Raw genomic sequence first — 18,493 nt, 5'->3', positions numbered from 1 at the left:
TCATGGCACCAAGCCTGTCAGAGTTCAAGGAGCATCTGGACAATGCTCCTAGTCATATGGTTTAGTTTTAGGCAGTCCTGCAAGGAGCAGGGAGTTGGACTTAATAATACTTACATGTTCCTTCCAACTTAAGATATTCTGTGATCCTATGATTCTATGATTCTGTGACATCTAGAATTAACTTTGGGTGAGATCTCAGATAAATTTAATTTAGTGCAGTATTTTTGTAGGAATGCTTTTTATAGAACATCTATGTGTCTATTGGGAAGATGTGCTAGAAATGTAGTATAAAACAGTATTGGAAATAGCTTGTTCTAAGTTCTCTGATAGAATTTTGGTTAAAATGTAGGTTCTAGTCAGAATAACTAACATTTCATTATTTTAGATGTTTAAGTGAAATGTAAAATAAAAAAAGGTCTCATATATCCATCTGCAGTAGATTACAACTGACTTTTCATCTCTTTCTTCCTTTATGAAAACATCTTGTGACTCCCAGAGTGGCTTTTCTTTTTCATTAAATCAAAAACCAAATAAAAAGTAGTAATGGAAATACACCCTCCACCCAAATCAATAATAGTAAAAGAACTTGCCTCTAACATTTCACTGTAAACCTTTTTTTTTTCTTTTGCCCCCTCTCAGGTGAACATGGTTATGTCACTTTTAGGAATGTTCTGTCCAACTTTATTTGATGTAATCAGTTCTCTGGAAAACTACCACCCTCGAATAGCTCTAAGATGGCAGCTGGGACGAATCTTTGCTCTTTTTCTTGGCAATCTCTACACTTTCATTATTGCCCTAATGGATGAAATCAATCTCAAGGCAAGCTATTTAATTCCCTTCACTATTAACATGTAGCTGGGCAAGGATGAGGATTTCCAGACAGTCACAGACATGTCAGCAAAAGACATTCTTTTCTTTCTGTACTGTAAATCATGTCCATGCCTGAGCTGGTAATGGGAGTCTTGGAGTAGAAAAGGTTGAGAGTTGGTAACAAGCTCATGTTGGTTTTTTTTCCTGATTTATTTCCTTACTTAGCTGGAAGAAGAAAAGATAGTCAAATATAACATGTCAATATGGGAAGCCAGTCTGTACAATGGTACTATTCCAGAAAATTCGACTGCTCCTCCAATACAGGTGGACCCTGCAGATGTCCCCAGAGGGCCATGCTGGGAAACAATGGTAGGACAGGTAATATAACTGCTTTAAGCTCATATTTTAAAATAGATCATAGTCTGATACAATATATGATATTTAAACCCTCTTTATTTCTGCTAATAAGTTGCATTAAGGTGAGAAAATGTGAGGAAAAGCAGATGTGGGACTTTTTTTCTGAGCTAAAAAGTTGAGAAAAAAATTATTTTAGTTTCTTTGGACCCTGTCTAGTAGGGAATTATTTCTCCTGGTAGTCGACAGCATTGAAAACATTTCTTTTTCTCCCCTCCTTTTCACTATTCTCTTCATTTACTTTCCTCTTCCTCATCCCATCTTTTTCTTGCAAAACCTGTTTAGCAATTTTGAAAAGTTGGTTTTGTCACAACCCCTAATAAATGTCGTAATTCTGATTAGAATTTTGCTCAGACAATATCAGTTTCTGACTACAACAGACCTATAGAAAAGACAAAAAAAAGGAGTAGCTCAACAAGGAAATATGTGTAAGATAGCTCTTACAGCAGTGTGCTTTTGAAAAGGCACAAGTAAGTACTTCGCTATCTTTAGCCAAGTAACATAACGCAAAAGAACAAAAGTCATTTAATAGTAAATCTGCTCAGTCATTTTATTTGATTCAGTTGACCATTTACTGTTATTGACCTATTAATATAAAATGTCATTTCCAAAGAGTTTTCTAACATCCCCCTTTCCTCTATTTGATCATACCCCATTGTTATTGTTTTGTGCATGAGAACGAATTCACCACCAAATTACACCTTTTGCTGTTGCTCCATCACTCTGACAATCTTACCTCCTGACTGAATAAATCACCAACAGGGAGCAGACAGGCAGGAAAAACAGCCCCTCTATTCTTTTCACTGATGCAATAAGCTAAGAACACGAAGAGCTCATCACTGCACTAATTTTCTCCTTAATTTCAGATCAAGGGAGAGTAATAGCTTTTTGGGCTGTAGGGGTAAGGCTTGGTACAATAGGGTTTAGTGGGACTTACTGAAATAAAAGTAGAGGAATGAGGATTTCTGTTAGGATTTTCTTCTTTCCTCTCCATATTCACTGGGAGTTGGTGCTCCTTGAGAAAAAAAGCCATTCACTTTTATTTTTTTTTAATCTTCCCAAAGTCAAAGGGATCAAAAGCAGTTTAAGATATTAGCCCAGATTTCTGTTATAGCAGCAATCTTGGCTGGAAGCCTTTCCCAGTCAAATCATACCCTGGAAGTCTTGTCTGATCATATGAGCACAAATTAGAGCAATGGATACCTCTAGCAAATGAGGGGCAGTTTTCCTCCTGGCATTTTTCAGAATCAGTGAATGTAGAGGAGGAGCAGAGTCTTTTCCATGTTGAAGCAGGGTAAGAACAATTAAGGATCTAGTTCTGTATTTTGTTATTATTGTAATTATTAATTGCTTAAATATACTCTTAAAAGAAAATATTGCTCTAACAGGAATTCGTGCGGCTGACAGTCTCTGACACGATGACAACATACATCACAATTCTAATTGGTGATTTCTTGAGAGCTGTCTTCGTTAGGTTTTTCAATTACTGCTGGTGCTGGGACTTGGAGTACGGATTTGTAAGTATCTGATTTGCTGTTTTAAATGTCTTCATCAGATCACCACTTCACATTTTAGTAGTAAGTTACATTTTCCTTTCAATCTTACAGAGTTAACAGTTGGCTAGACATATCGCCTTCAAAATCCCTGAACAACATTGTGTTAGTTTTTCTCAGAATTTGATTATACCTTAATATTTGTCTTATTCTTTAGAGTGTGGTAACTTTAGCAAATGTTATTTTGTTTGTTTGTTTGATTGTGTAAGAAAACTGGGTACACATTTTTCACACATTTCCAATTTGAAGACTCATTCCCTATTCCACAGAACACAATCTCATTGATTTCTACAGGATTTTGGGTAGGGTCTTCTAGCACACAGTGTTTGTGGGGAAAAATATGAAAGAATGAAAGAACTTGTTCTAAAAATCTTATTATATATTTTTTTTTGCTAGAATTAGTTTAGCTTAAATAAAGTCAGTAAGTCCCATAACATAAGTGGGTGTAGAGCTCTTCACTTGGGAGTTGAGACTTTCACTCTTTTACACAGATCTGAGCTAGGTTAACTTAGCCAACTAAGATACCTATGCTGTAAGGTCTGATACTGCCTTTTCATCTGTTCAGTAGTAGTCAGGGTACTGGCAAAGCTTGTGAAGCTCCTGAAGCCTCTTTTGTACTTACTGAGAGGTATGGAAAAGAGCTAAGTCATTTAAAGCTATCTTGGGTACATCTGCATGAGCAGCCATTGTAGCTATTCTGCCATGCTTTTGTTCTCCTTTCCTCAACATTTTACCTTCATACGTGTACAAATTTCTTGTTTTACTAAAAGCAGCCTCTTGGGAAATGATAATTTTCCAGAGGAAGAGAAAGTTTTGGTGTTTTCTATATAAAAAACAGTTTTCTGATATAGCAATCTCATTGCTATTGGCTGGCTCCTATGAAATTTCGGCCTTTATAGCAAGGTTCAGGTTTCTTTCTGTTCTGTGGTGTGTCTCAAACAGGACTGGTGCACGGCTGGAGACAAAGACTACCAGCTGACCAGGTTGTGGACAAACAAGTTATAACCCTTGCAATATCAAAATCAAATGCAGGAATTTGAATACAGCGTGGGCAGAGAGCCAGCACAGCTTGTGGAACGGTGTATTTTCATATACTTAAATTGCATCTGGAGCTTCCTCACATTTTCAGATGTTCCACAGCCATCGCAATAGCTAAGGCTGGATGTGGGGAACACATGAATCATTGTAGCCAGCGCTACATCTGACAGGAAATAGCTCAGTCATCATATTTTCCAAAGATGTTGAAGTGATAGCCTGGATCTTTTCCCTCTCAGGATATCCACTATCAATAAAAGAGCCTGAATGAATGCAAGCCTGAAAGTTATTCTGAAGACTGTAGGATGGACTTTTTACCTGGGATGATTTGGCTTCCATCTGGGCTTCCTGAAGGCTCTTCTCTCTTGCTCTCTACTCTGAATCAGCTACCTTTTATGCAGGGACTTTTTGTTGCATGACCTGCGCGATAAGTGCCTAGTTCTATTTGAGATGACCCTGGGTATCCAGAACAGCTGAACAGAGCTACTAGATGTATTTTTTTGTGAGATGCCTGCAGTTTCCCAGTGTTGGGTGCCTCACAGTGAACTGTAGGACAGCTTGGCTTCAACTGGGAATGCCAGTTGTCAAGTGAAGATGCATACATTCATCATTAATACTTTAGACTTAATATTTGCTCCTTGTTTTTTGTTACTATTAGGGATGTTAATGGAATATAATACAATAATTCAATCAACAGAACAGAGCCTATAAAGGAAAGAGCTTTAATTAAGGGTCTGGACTAAAGACCTGCATAGTTACCATCCTTCTTTCTAGCCATTCATCCGTATACAAAGTAAAGAACATAGAGAGAGGCGATAAGCAGTGAGAGTGAACCTCACAGCCCCCACACAGGGCTTCAACACTGTTAATGGAAGCTGTGGCATGTTTATCTGGCAATGAGGGGACACTTACTTCCATTATTATTGTTCTCAAAGTGTCAACAACACATCTGCAGTAAGGGGTGCTGAAAGCAATTTATTATTGACATTTTCATTTGGCAGTATATAAGAATGGCTGTAAAGGTCTGGTCCATTAGGGTCCTCAGGTCCAGGAAGCTGCCTGAAACAACAGCCAGAAGTAGAAGTGCAAACTGGAAATCATTGCATTTCTGGAAATGTGTGAGCTTAAAATCTGCCCTAGGAAGTAGCTATACCTGTGTCTCTGTAGTTAGTGGCCATGATGTACCTATCATCCATTAATTTTTAGACTTTTTTTATACTCTAAATATTTTTGACAACCAAATTGTCCTTTGGCAAAGAATTCCAGAAATTAACTTGCATATTGTGTGGAAAAACACTTCCTTTTGTTTGTTTAAAAATTAAATTTCAAATTATTTTATTTGTTAATGCTAGCCCCTATGTTACAAAGAACAGTCACACATTATTTGATTCTGTATGATTCTATTCATCTCCCCATGCCACTTATGATATTCTATGCCTCTATACACCTCTCCTTAGTCAACTGCTTTCCAAGTTGAATACTGCTAATCTATTTAATCTTTCCTCCTATGGAAGCAGATTCATAAATATATGCAACAGAAATATAGCATTTTGCTGTAAACATATACATATAAATCTGGACATATACAAAAAACTACACAGAAAGAGTGTAAGGACTCCAAATATTCCAATAATATAACATAGTACAATTCAAAATTATTACTTTAATTGGTGATTTTAACAGAATAACTTTGTCTTGGTTCAGCCATAAGGGAATAGTTATTTTTGTATCTCATGCCCCTTCCTCCCTCTACCAGCCATCCATGTAATTAATACCTGGAAGATACACATTATTCATGATCTTTTTGTCCACTCACTATCACGCGGGTCAATCATGCAAGTCACCAGCTATGGTGTAGCAAAACCCTCTTTTATGAAAAAGCTGATTAAAAAAAATCTCGTGACAATGCAAAACCATATAAATAATATGCTTGAATCAGACACTTAAATGTAAACCAAAAGTTTACAGCCAGAAAGTTTTGTTCTGGTGCATATACACACAAACTAATATATATATGTGTATTTCAATCGTCACTCAAATGCAGTGTATTTAATGTTTGCAGATGGAAGTGTTCATGAATTAGAGACTAATAAATAGGGTAAAAGAAGAGATGTGGAAATGATTAAAGATTTGGAAAAACAGAATGAAAGGTTCAGATGAATAGTTCGGAAATATAAGACTAAAGAACTACTTGTTTACAGTATTTATGTGTCCATAGTGGAAACAAAAATTTATGATACAGTGCTTTCTTCAGCAGACAAAGCAATAATGAGACTCCATGGCTGAATCCTGAAGTAAAAGTTAGAATCAAACGCACTCAGATTAAAAATAAGATATTCATATTAAGCAGGGAAGACAATGATTGGCAACATCTGTCAATGCTCAAAAAGAATACTTCAACAGTGTACCGTTAAAGTTAAAATATGAAAGAAAGTGTTACAGTTCAAACAGGAATTAAATCACAGCAGCCTCATGGCTAGTACTGTATTGGAGGACACATTAGATGACAACCACTAGCCACTTCAATGGAAAATTTATAAATGGTTGTTTTAAAATTTACCCAGTACCCAGAACTATTTTTAATTCTCCACTAGCACCTTCCTCTGAACAAATCTCAAAAAGATTTTCGGTAAAATACCGCAAGCTGTATTAAAGTCTGCCTGTTGGCCTTGAGTCATGTTAATTTGTTTCACGATTCACTGATAAGATGCAACGAGAGACCTTACAACCCAATGACAGTATGCTGCTGCTGTTGCAAGTGACAGTTTTAATCTGCTGTAAGTCACCTTAAAAACCTTTGTGCAAGCCTAATGAAAGCATCTGTATTATTTCTTTCAGCCATCATATTCTGAGTTCGATATAAGTGGAAATGTGCTGGGACTGATCTTTAACCAAGGCATGATCTGGTAGGTGTGGCAAAGCATGTTGCATCTGCAGGACTGCAGGATTTAGCTGTATCTGTGAAAGATTATTCTGAAATGTTGATCCTGATCCCTTGCTTTAGTTTGATGGAAGTGTAATGCAATATATATCAAACTCTGGCACACTGCAATCAGTGGGACCACTTCAAAACTAGTTTTGGGCTAAGATTATGGGACCAGATGCATCAGGATTTTGCAATGAGCTGGTAAGACCAACCAGTAAAAAGCTGCATAGGTCAATCTTATCTTTTTGTTGACTGACTGTTTGCTAGAGCAAGCACCTGGCCTGTACTGTTTTACTTTGAATTTCAGCCTTGCAAAAAACCTTACCACTCTTTTCCCATACGTCCTGTGAAAAAAGGCCTTAAACAGATGTATGTACACTTCTCTGAATGTGCATAAAACGCTACTGCTGCAATATTGGTCCTTAGCTCTAGAGGAGAAGAGGTCTATGTTTCATCCCATTTTTGGGCAAAGAATACCAGCATGTAGAGTCCTCATACAAGATGCTCAGTCTTCCTCAGACACTGTCCTCCTCAAGCACTGTTGACTTCTCAAAGTTAATTCTTGCTAAGGCCTAATTTTTCACCTTTAATATGACGTTGCTGATTAGACTTTTTGCTTGGCGAAAGCCCTCACTTCTGGAAAGCCCAAAGGTTGTGTGTGGTGTGCATGCCAAAGAAATGCCACAGAAATATGGCAAAGACAGACACTGCAAATAGCTTGCAGTCCCTGCAAACAAACCCTGTTGGGTGGATGCACTGAGGGCCCCAACAGCAGCACCGTGGGCTTGCTCTGAAGGAGGATATATTGCTGGGGATGAGCATGGCACCACCTATGGCCTTGTAGTGATGGCATGCCATAAGAGTGTGGCCGGAGGGAGTCCAGCCCTGCTGCTGGCATGTGAGGTGACTATATTGCGTTCTGCACTTTAGAAAAGCAGCTTAGCTTTGCAATTGGCATCTTGCTGTCTGCCTTAGGACTAGCATTCTAATTTCTGATAGGAAACATTTCTCAGGCTGCTGTACATCAAAATGATGAGGCTGCAGCATAAACTCTGCTTGCAATTTTATACACAACTGATGGCACTACTACTTTCTACTGCTGTAATTAACACTTTGGAAGATAGATTGGAAATCTTTTTCTACCTGAGGGACGTTGAGGACTGGGTGAAGGAGCCAATTCCTGATTATTCTCTAACAAAACTTCTATATATACACCCATCATTTTTACACTTCATTATCTATACAGACTCTTCTGTATATAGAATATGTGCACTTCTAAGCTGCCATGCCCCAATATACACATTCTGGCACAGAAACTGTGACTTGTGCTTTTGTGATGCGATTTAGGTACAGCATCGTTCAGCTTACTGCTTATTGCAGGGTTGGGACCACATTTACATGCTAATTGATATTTGGAGGGCCAAGTAAGGCACTAGAGCTGTAGTGTTTTTCAAAATAATGTTTGATGATTTAAACTGAACCAAATACATCAGAAGAGTAGAAAAAGGTTGACAATTATAATGAACATACACTGACAAAACCATGTTTATCATTAATACATACATAGGACAAATTGGTTTCTGTTTTATCTGAGCTTTACAAATTCTATTGCACATGCTTGTGCTCATCTGAAACAGAATAAAAAAGAGTTTCAGGTGCAGCTGGTGAGCTGGCGCTATCACAGAGCTAGAAAGGATACAAGAGGCATGTATATCTGCATTTATTTTTGTGTACGAGAAAGAGACCATGCGGTTAGGAAAACTCCTCTCTTCTCATTCTCTGTGTTTTCACAAAGCAAGTGGGATGCAAACCATTTGCAAATCTTCTCTGTATTAATAAGCTTTGGCAAGAATTTGTCTACCATATAATAGATGTTATAGTGAAATATTATGATAATGGCCATAAGTTACCCAGATTCTCATCTTGTTGAAATTGAGGAGTATTTTGCAACTGATTTCCATGAGGGTAAGGAACCATGAGGTGCTCTCTACCTTCAAACATAGACTAGCAAACCCTTTATCTTTTCATTGAAGATATATGAAAAGAAGAAGGAGAGATATTAATATAATAGAGTCTGTCATAATATTTCTGTACTCGGAAGGTCTTTCCAACCATTTAGATATATTTCCTATTTTTTAAATAGAAAAACGGAGGCACTCAGAGGCAAAGCAGCTCAGCCCTCGTCACCTGGACAATGATTAAGGAAAAAGTAGATTCCTGATCTCTTACATTCAGTATAATTTGGCCAGGCAAATGAAAGTAATTGCTCTTCAGTTAGCATGGCACAAGAAAAAAGGTGTGAAAAAAATAAAATGTTCCCAACTGTTTCAGTGTCATAACCATGCAACCATACATAATAAAGAAAAAAAAATATTTAGCAGAATCAATAAACAGTTTGTTGGAATGAAGCACTAAATAACCATGGTAACAGAAGTAAAATAAATGTCAACTAAGAAAATTATCCTTCCTAAAATGGTGCTAGTATATTAAGAAAAATGATAAAGAAAAATAATAAAGAATAATTAAGAAAAAATAATAAAGAAAATAATAATAAATAATAAACTAGATTATTTTGGTAATACCTAGCCTACCGCTATTCTTTTTTATACAACACAAGTGAGATGCTATGTGAACTAAAGGGAGAAAGTAAGAGTGGATAACATTTCATCAGGTGATCATTTAATTTACAGAGGAAGAGGGATTTGTAACTTTGAAACAAAAAGTTCATATGGAGAATCCTCTCCATACACCTCCAGTTCTTAAAGCAAGACTGAAAAGACAAGACCAATAAAAAAATATAAAGATGGTTTTATGAACTTGATTTCTGAGTGCACAGTGTGTACGGTTGCAAAGCACATTGACACAGGGAATGTGTGTTATATATAGGAAGACAGAAGTCCTACAACAAAATGGTTATTTTTTTCTTTGCTTCTTTTCTAGGATGGGATCTTTTTATGCTCCGTGTCTCCCAGCGATCAACGTGTTCCGCCTCCACACTTCGATGTACCTGCAGTGCTGGGCAGTGATGTGCTGCAATGTCCCCCAAGAGAGGGTCTTCAAGGCTTCCAGATCCAATAACTTCTACATGGCCATGTTGCTTTTCATCCTCTTTCTCTCCACACTGCCTGCTGTGTACACCATTGTCTCCATCCCACCATCTTTTGACTGTGGCCCTTTCAGGTTGTTTGCATTTTACATCCAACTTTTGTTATTGATGTAATGAACCGCCACATCACATCACAAGGAATGATGCAGTAATGAAAAAGAGCTTCTATAACAAGTGTTAGCACCTGATAGGCTGAGTGTTTAATTGTCATGCATAAGCATTTCTTGTTGTGGATAATTCCTGAAGCTGGAATCCTAGAAAACTGAGTAATTCTTTAGAAAGTTTTATCTGAAGTGTAGAACAGAAAATCTTTTCTTTTAGTTAGTTGTAATGTAAAACATTGTCATTACTGGTGTAATTAAGCCAGAAATTATTCTTAAGGAGTAGAGCAGTGGCCTGTTATGCATCCCTGGTCTGCTGCCTTGAGAGTGATGGCTTTCAGGAAATGTCTGCATATGGGCAGGATGGGCATATCAGAATGTATAGTGGTGTGCTAAACATACGGTGCTGCAGTCTTTAACTGCTGTGACTTTCTCCAACTGACACAGTCATGCATCTGTATTACCACTGTGTAGCTGATTCTGTTTCCGAAGTCTTCAAGACCTCCACGTTCATTAGTCCTTTCTAAAAACTTAGGCCTGCCTTGCCTGTGCAAACATGTGCCTTGCATTCAAGCTAGCTTAGATGTGGCCACACTTTCTCCTTCTGTGCACACTACCTGGAAAATCCAGGACCGTTTTCGTCATCTTTACTTGCTGGATAGCATGACATACAGCTATAATGAGTACACAATAAGTCAATATATGAAATTAAAGTTTTTAAAAGACTTTAGTCTTTGGTTTTGAACAAAGTATTAGCAAAGCAAGAGTAGGAGAATACCAAAAGAGACGTCCTGATTCCAATTAATGGTTTGAATAATACATTACTGTTGCGAGTAAAATGATATCTGCATAATTCCCAGTGCACTTTGTAAAGGAGCAGACTTGCTACATTAACTTTGGCCAAAGGCAAAATATCTGGGAGATTGTTTCTAGCCACCTGCAGTAGTGACAGTCACCTAAAACGGAGAGCTACATGACATGCCAAAAATTCTGATGAGATAGAAAATTGCTTGAATTTACGGTAGCAATGATAACAAAGCAAGCGATGCAAAGTAAGATTTTTCATTTGAGTCATAGCAAAGAAAGTACAGAGGGAGACATCTGGAGTCAGATCTAAGTAGCTGCAGTTATTGAATTGGATGATACTACGGAAATGGTAAGATTACTGTTCAAAATGAGAAAGATAATAGTGCCTGCATCTTTTTCTCTGTCAAATGCAAATATACTTTGTTCTTCATAAAAAAATGTGAAATCTTCAGTGTAACTTTTAAGGGGGACAACTTGAAACTAATGAAGGTTCATTCAACCTGGGTATATGTAATGCTACTGTTGAGCAGCCAGTGGATAAATAGTAGTAGTGCATGGCTCTATATTAAAAAAAGAAAATATTTTCCTGTTGGTAACTTAGTGTCTCACCTATTATGACACTTCCAATTCTTTTTGTTTTTTACTGTTTTGTTTTGTTTTGGTTTTTTATCTGTCATTAAAGGCAACATATACAACTCAACAGAGACCTGCCATGAGTAGGGAAGCCAGGGCAGAATTAGCAAAGTTGCAACAGAAGAAGCTTTGTGTGTGCTGGGGAAAAGATAAGGAGAGCACAGAGTGGAATTTCTCATCTACCATGGGTGGGTGGGGGAAGTGGAGAGAAAGAACTGGTCTGAAGAAGAATTCTACCTGCAATCTTTTTACATTACCGGGAAGAGGGTAAATGTTGAGAACAATGAGTTAAGAAAAAGACCTGGTTGTCAGAAATGCTTTACGAGAACTGAAAAGACGTGTCAGGAGACTTCGAGAACTGAAAAGATGTGTCAGGAGACTTCGAGGACTGGAATATCAGGTGGCAATTTGCTGTCAATTACTTTAACCAACTAAAACTACCAATTAGTCTCAATACACATAAAGACCCATTTTGCTGGTCTTGTTAAGGTAAAAAACTTCAAACTCTATATGGTGAGGCACAGCCAAAAGCAAAATAAACAGGAAAGGACTTTTGGAACATCTATTAAAATGCTTCTGCAAGAAAAACTTAATGTTAATGGTCTAGGGAGAAAATACTTTCTAGATAAACTGGCCATGGAACAATTATGTGTGAAGGTTGTTAGATTGCTGTAACAACAAAAATCTTCTAAAACACAGCCACTGACTTCTATAGCATTGGTACACAGCAAAGAGAGAGGAGAATTAAGCTGAACAGTACTGAACAGAAACCAATTGCAAGCAGACCATTTTTTCTTATCAACCATACAAAGATGGGATTTGAATTTTTCACCAGGACTTCATAGAGCACAAATTGCACTTCACGTTTTGGTTGGTGGTGTGGAGTTCACAACTCAGTGCACTGATTCTTTGAGGATTAATCTTGGTCATAACTGCAGGCAAAGTCTATTAGCATACAACAAAAATAATGATGTCTATTTTCCCCCTCAAAATACATAAATACTATTTTAAATAATATTCCTTCAAGAGTGTAATTTTAAAAATAATATTAGCGTATAGTTTATTGTCCTTTTCCCAGGTTTGATGTGATGTGGTTAACCTATATAGTCTTACTAGTGCATTGACATTGCCATAATATTTGTATGTGATATATTGTCAACTTTTCTGTTTAATAGTGGGAAGACTAGAATGTTTGAAGTCATATCAGAAACTCTGGAGCATGACTTCCCTTCCTGGTTCGGGAAGGTATTTGGTTATGCCTCTAACCCTGGACTCATCCTACCTTTTATATTGCTGATGGTGTATGTATAGAATATTAATTCAAAGCTTGCTTAATCTAAGGTCTGTTAAGTTTCTTTCACTCTGAATCTTCTCTGCCTTAATATCTGATTAAATACAGTGCTGATTGCCCTGTGGTGAGGGACTTGAAGAATTCATGAGCTTTTTATCTGATCATAATTAATGCGCCTTTGCACAAAGGGTAATATCTCTTTTTTTGTTCAATGGCTTTCTTTTTTGTTTTGTTACTGCTTTTCAAAAATGTTGTTGTTACCACAATAATGGCAAAGCTATTAAAATGCAAAAGCCTATAGGGGATCTGAAGTGCTGTGACTTTGATCAGCTTGTCCAGTAGGCAGAACAGCACATCATAAATCCTTAGGAAGTTCAATAGAAACATGACCACCATGAAGCAGAGTTATTTCTCAGTAACTTTTAGTGAGTCTGATCTTAAGTGCCTTGGCCTTTCCTTGATAAACAATGTACTCTATGCTGTTGGGACAGGAATGTAATATGGGGTGCTGGAGACTTTAAGAAATAGGGCTAGTAGAGATTTTTTGTAAGTCAGTACCTGGTAAAGAATAATGACCCCAGAATAGTCTTTCTCGGAGACTGTATTGAGTCCTGCTTTATAAAGGTGTTTAAAACTGTTGTGTACATATATTGGATTATTTAGCATACTGCTGGACTAAAAGTTAATTCTATGTGGAGATGAGCTGGGTTTTAACCCTGCACTGTAGAACTGCCAATAAATATAGAGAAGATTACAGAATACAATAGAAATTGCAGAAGGATTTTACATGAGCAAAATGAAATTCTGAGATTAAATTTTGCCAGGGTTCACTGAACATCATATTCTGTTTTAACCCTTGGCTAGAAAAAGAAAGAATCCATACTGTCTTCTGAAATACATGGTCAACTCCTGCTGATTCTTTTTTGAATGCTACTCCTTTCTTGGAATGGTCCAAGGCAAAGATACTAAAAATAAATAATGAAAAGAAAAAAAAAGAAGGAAAATGCAAGGCAAGATCAGGCAAAGCAGAGAAAACAGCATATGCAGATTAATTATTTACTGCTTACATCAATAAAGACTTCATATCAGAATTTCTCTAATTAAGTCAGGATGGTGAAAAATACTAATTTCATAGAGTTATCACAAAAGTAATACAATACACTGAAAAATGAAAATTGCATTATGTAGTTATGTTTTTGTTTAGTAGAAGAAGGAGGTCATAATTTAAAACAAAAATGAAAACCTATGCTTTTGGCTGTTTTCTTGGCAGTACTTGAGTTTGCCTATTGTATTAGTTCAAAAGCTTTTATAAATATGATTTACTTATTTTTAAGGTATGTCATACCAGTTAATTAACTTTTGTAAGTTATTCTTTAGAACACACTTCATAGTGAGGCATAGCTTTATGGAACATCTTCCTTAACTACTATAAGATTGAATACAGAGTATTAATAGAATAATTTCTTTCAGCTTTTTTTACCCCTGAAATAACAGTGCCTCCTTCATACTGTAAGGAAGCACATTGTTCGTTGTCAAAATACTGCTACTGATTAGGCACGATAAATGAGGAAAAGATACAGATTTTGTATGAGCACAACTGTAATTGTTGCTATAGGAATATTGTAAGAGTCTTTGTATTTAAATCATTACCTAACAAGAAATTATTTTTCTTTAAATTTAGCCTAAGTATTTATTATCTCAATGCTACATCCAAATCCTACAAGGAAGCTAACTTGGAACTTAAAAAGAAGCTACAAAGTGTAAGGAATAGAGAATTATTGATTTTTGGTTTTACTAAATATTGGAGAAGCTGTTCAGGTCACTGAAAGATGTCCCCTCTCTCTCCCCATCATTAGCAAGCAGAAGAAAATAAAAGAAGAAATAAACAAAAGGCACAAAAATCAAATGAACAAGAGGAATATCCATTTGAGACGGAACCACCACAGCCAAAGCAAAAAGGAGGCAAGCAAGATGAATCCACTGCAAACCAAGGTAAGGACTATTTTGAACTCCTCAGGATGAGGAATTCAGGTATGCCAGACCATAGTCTTCCTCACTGCCTTGGCTGCTTCCTTTGTCACAATCTCCTGAAAGATATTCACAATACTGAGTCACAAGTATTAGCCTAATAGCCAGTCCATTTTTCTTTCTTCGGCTCATTTAAGAAATACTGTAACATTATTCCACACCAGGCAACACCGAAGTAAAAAAACCTGTAATGGAGCTATAATGAAACACAAGAACCCAGCCCAGCAAAAAAACCCAGTTTAAGCCTGGTCTGAGTGTCAGTGATCCCTCTGACCTGTCACAAACCAGTCGGGTCCAAATGCTGCACCCTCCTGTCATATTTCCAGGACTGCTCAGGACAGCGTTTGTCCTCTGCGCCAGGGTCATCAGGAGAGGGTATAGCGAGAACACGGTACAGTAGCAATCCTTATCAGAAAGCCTAGCTTGGTCAGGCAGGTTTCAGTCTGTCCTGAGGGATTTCTCAGGCTGTTTCCTTTCCCCAGACACTGCTAGACTTTCCTCCTCATGCATGCATGCCATACAGCCGATATAGTCTCAAGGCTAGCAGAGAAACCCAGATTAGAGATGACTGCCTTTGGAAGAACCATGTGCAAGGCATGTCTGCAGCCTCAAAACCTGCCCGCTTAACTCTGAAATTGCTACCTTCATCGTCACTTATAGATGATACCTAAGCGCATCTAGCTACTAGGGAATAGCCTCCACTTTCCTCCATTGGGGCCTTGCAGAAAGGACTGGAAGGAAAATACGGTGCAAAGACCGTGAAGGTGCATTACCCCACATCTCAGGCTGTTGGCAGGGGAGGCCCCAGACTTTCCACCACACTCTGGAGTGGACAGGTGGCTGCAGGATTTCCCTCTGAGGGAATTTCTGGTTTTCATGTTCATTTTTTAATTCTGTTCTCCAAACACATTTCAGACAACAAGAAAGGACAGGCTGGCAATGAAGCTAAGAAGACAGGCCAGCCACAAGAAGCCAGCTCGTCTCAGGCACTCCAGCATCCAGGCCCTGCCCCAAATGGCCGCTATCCCCCGCAGAGCAGAGGAGGAAACCTTCCTCCCCCATCCATAGCTGTGACAAGGCCACCGGGGCCCAGGGGCTACGGAGTGCCAGGCTATCCACCCGGAAACCCACGCTTCCCAGGGGCCCAGCCAGGAATGCCCAGGGGCCCTCCCACCTACAGATAGGAGCCTCAAGTACATGGTCATATGATGGAGGATGCTGAGGAACAGAAGAGAGGTCCTAAACCCAAATACGCTCCTGCAAGTGCAGAACCCTGCTATGTTCTTTGTAAATCTTCACGTGCATAGAAGTTACCCATGCGCTTCAGTTTTTGCAGGATGGGAGGCTTCAGAAGAAAACATGGCATGTGTCTTCTTGCATCTGAAGGCATTGCAAAAATGTGTTATCTGTGTCAATAGGTTACTAAACTTAGGGATATTTATGGGAAGATATTTATCAGAATAATGAAAAACATTTTGTATTCAGTTGATTATTTTCTTAAAAGCCTGAAAGTGTGTCCCTAACACCTTTTTCTTAGAAGCAGAGTTCACTGAAATCATACCTTTGTACAAAGTGTATGAGAGTCATTTACATTTAAACGCTGCTTGTGGCTTGTATTCTGCAGGTCAGATATGCTTACCCAAAGATTTCAGATTGTACATGGGAAAACTATGATCTTTTCAAAAGCTGGATGATTACCTCTAAAGTCTTTGGAAAAGTATTAAAAAAGTAAAAGAAAAGCAGTATTCTGCCTGTTGCTATGAAGAAAATTTAACTGCTATTACAGTACCAATTTTAGCTAATAATAGTTTTGTCACATTCTGAAAGACTAAAAATAAATTTAAAAAATCAAAGTGGTGAAGAAATACCTTCTGTGCAGAAAAACATATTTGAGAAATAAAAGTAAGATAGTTATGCAATAATTCCCCCCAAATACTCACCAGGATTGTGTTATGGCACAGAGACACTTACTATTGCATAAGAATATATGCTGTATAATCTGCTCTGTGGATTTATCATTGCATACTTGTATTGACCTCTATAGAGTCCAGGGTGGAACAGACCCTTAGTCTGATAGGTCTTGTGGAAACAAGATAGATGCAAGCCCATGTGCGCACTGATGTTACTTATTCCAATGAGACAGCTTTAGTTTTATGTTCTGATTTTATTTCCTTGTCCAGAATTTGGGCCTTGATAATTATTTTAAGACTCACAAGATTAATAACAACAAAATTAGTCAACTGATGCTCTTCTAAAAGTAAATGTAATTCCATTGAGGGTCTTCGGTATAGTAGAGGTCCATTTTGTACAGTAGAAAAACTTTAACCATATCTCAGTACAAAACAAGTCTGTGACATCACAAAACAACCTCCACGTAATTCAATTGTGGAATTTATTGAAAAAGGCTTACCAAAACCCCTTATGTATCCCCATAAAACACAATGGCCCCGATGCGATTTCCAGCTCAAGCAGTCTTTAAGTCAATTGCCAGAACCTGGGAGGATACACCAAGGGAAAGTTCACTTTATACTTGACTTGACTCTTTTACTGCTTCGATAAGCATCTGCTATCAGCTGGACATAAGATATTAGCTCAATCAGACCTTCAGTGAGCACCAGCATGGCTGTTCTGCATGTAAACACTAAGCACTGATAACCAAATCAAGAGATAAATGTATTGCAATAACTACAAGGGAGGGTCTTTTCTAGCAAACAGACTGGAAACATGTTGTTACTAAGGGAGAGGATAAATGACTTAAGACTGGATCCCAAGACATGCCTGCATCTGGGCTGTGGCAAGTGTTGTATTTTTAAATTAGAGAAAGTACAGCTAAGTGCAGTGTAAATTGTTCCATCTTTCTCAAATAAGATTTCTAATCTGTGGACTTCAGACATGTGGAAAAAGTACAGTAATTCAAACTGTTTAATTTGAAATCTTCTTCCAACATGATTAATTTTTAAACTGCATATGTTTTTAGCCCAGAAACTTATGATTGTCAGTAGTCTTACTGAAGTTAAGCATGGGCCGCAGTGGTTTAGTGATTCCAAGCTTTTAAGATTAACTTTTTTCTACAAGCTGGGATTGATCTGTCATGCAAAACAGATTTGCATAGAGGTTTTACCTCTTTGTTTGTTAACATTTCATAATAAGAAAACACTTGATATTCCTTAGAAAAAGGAAGACTGTTTATAGAACAAGTGAAGAAACTGATTTTAAAGATGCTTTATGGCTTGGTGATCCATCTGGGTTTTTCAAGGGGTGTTGGAATAAATTTGAGTTGTAAACTGGTTTTGATGCGGTCTGGTTCCCTGAAATGTAGATGGAGGTTTATGCTACATACGCAGATCATAATAAGGATTCCTTGTTCTGTTAGGAGTGAAAATTTTCTGTGGGTATTAAAGGCTTTCTCATTATTAGCAGGCTTAGTATTTCATTCTGTGGGATTGCCTTACATCATGAATGGGAGAGAGACACAGCAAGGAATCCACCAGCTGAAATTATTCTGAGGAACATTCTGTTAGATCTGTATGCTGTATTGATTTTCAACAATAAATGTGTTCTCAGAATGCACCTATATATGCAGTGATGAGCATGTAATAGCCACCATGAATAACAATAACAAAACTAGATGTTTCTCATGCCCTGTGATCAGCATCAGACTGCTGTGACTAAAAATGAAATATTTGTTCTTATTCTTTGGTACTTCTAAGTAAAGGTCTTTCACCACTGTGTTTCATGAAGCTGTGCTTTCAATGCTTCCTAGCTTAGTTCTTTTTAATTGACTGCCAT

General features: G+C 37.6%; 1 protein-coding gene across 1 annotated transcript in view; it reads left to right on the top strand.

Moving 5' to 3' along the window:
• TMC1 (transmembrane channel like 1) overlaps nucleotides 1-15,888 on the top strand; it is a 70,020-nt gene extending 54,132 nt beyond the window's left edge. Inside the window, exons 12-20 of the mRNA XM_075527292.1 lie at nucleotides 640-819; nucleotides 1,036-1,188; nucleotides 2,613-2,741; nucleotides 6,651-6,718; nucleotides 9,679-9,918; nucleotides 12,561-12,686; nucleotides 14,358-14,436; nucleotides 14,533-14,668; nucleotides 15,620-15,888. Of these exons, the coding sequence (XP_075383407.1) occupies nucleotides 640-819; nucleotides 1,036-1,188; nucleotides 2,613-2,741; nucleotides 6,651-6,718; nucleotides 9,679-9,918; nucleotides 12,561-12,686; nucleotides 14,358-14,436; nucleotides 14,533-14,668; nucleotides 15,620-15,888 (1,380 nt within the window). The remainder of the gene's footprint in view (nucleotides 1-639; nucleotides 820-1,035; nucleotides 1,189-2,612; nucleotides 2,742-6,650; nucleotides 6,719-9,678; nucleotides 9,919-12,560; nucleotides 12,687-14,357; nucleotides 14,437-14,532; nucleotides 14,669-15,619) is intronic.
• The last annotated feature ends 2,605 nt before the right edge of the window (nucleotides 15,889-18,493 follow it).

This window comes from Mycteria americana, chromosome Z (genome assembly GCF_035582795.1).
Source record: "Mycteria americana isolate JAX WOST 10 ecotype Jacksonville Zoo and Gardens chromosome Z, USCA_MyAme_1.0, whole genome shotgun sequence".
In the NCBI taxonomy this organism is placed as follows: domain Eukaryota; kingdom Metazoa; phylum Chordata; class Aves; order Ciconiiformes; family Ciconiidae; genus Mycteria; species Mycteria americana.
Note: the sequence above shows the minus strand (reverse complement) of the source record. Positions and strands in the feature narration are given on the sequence as shown.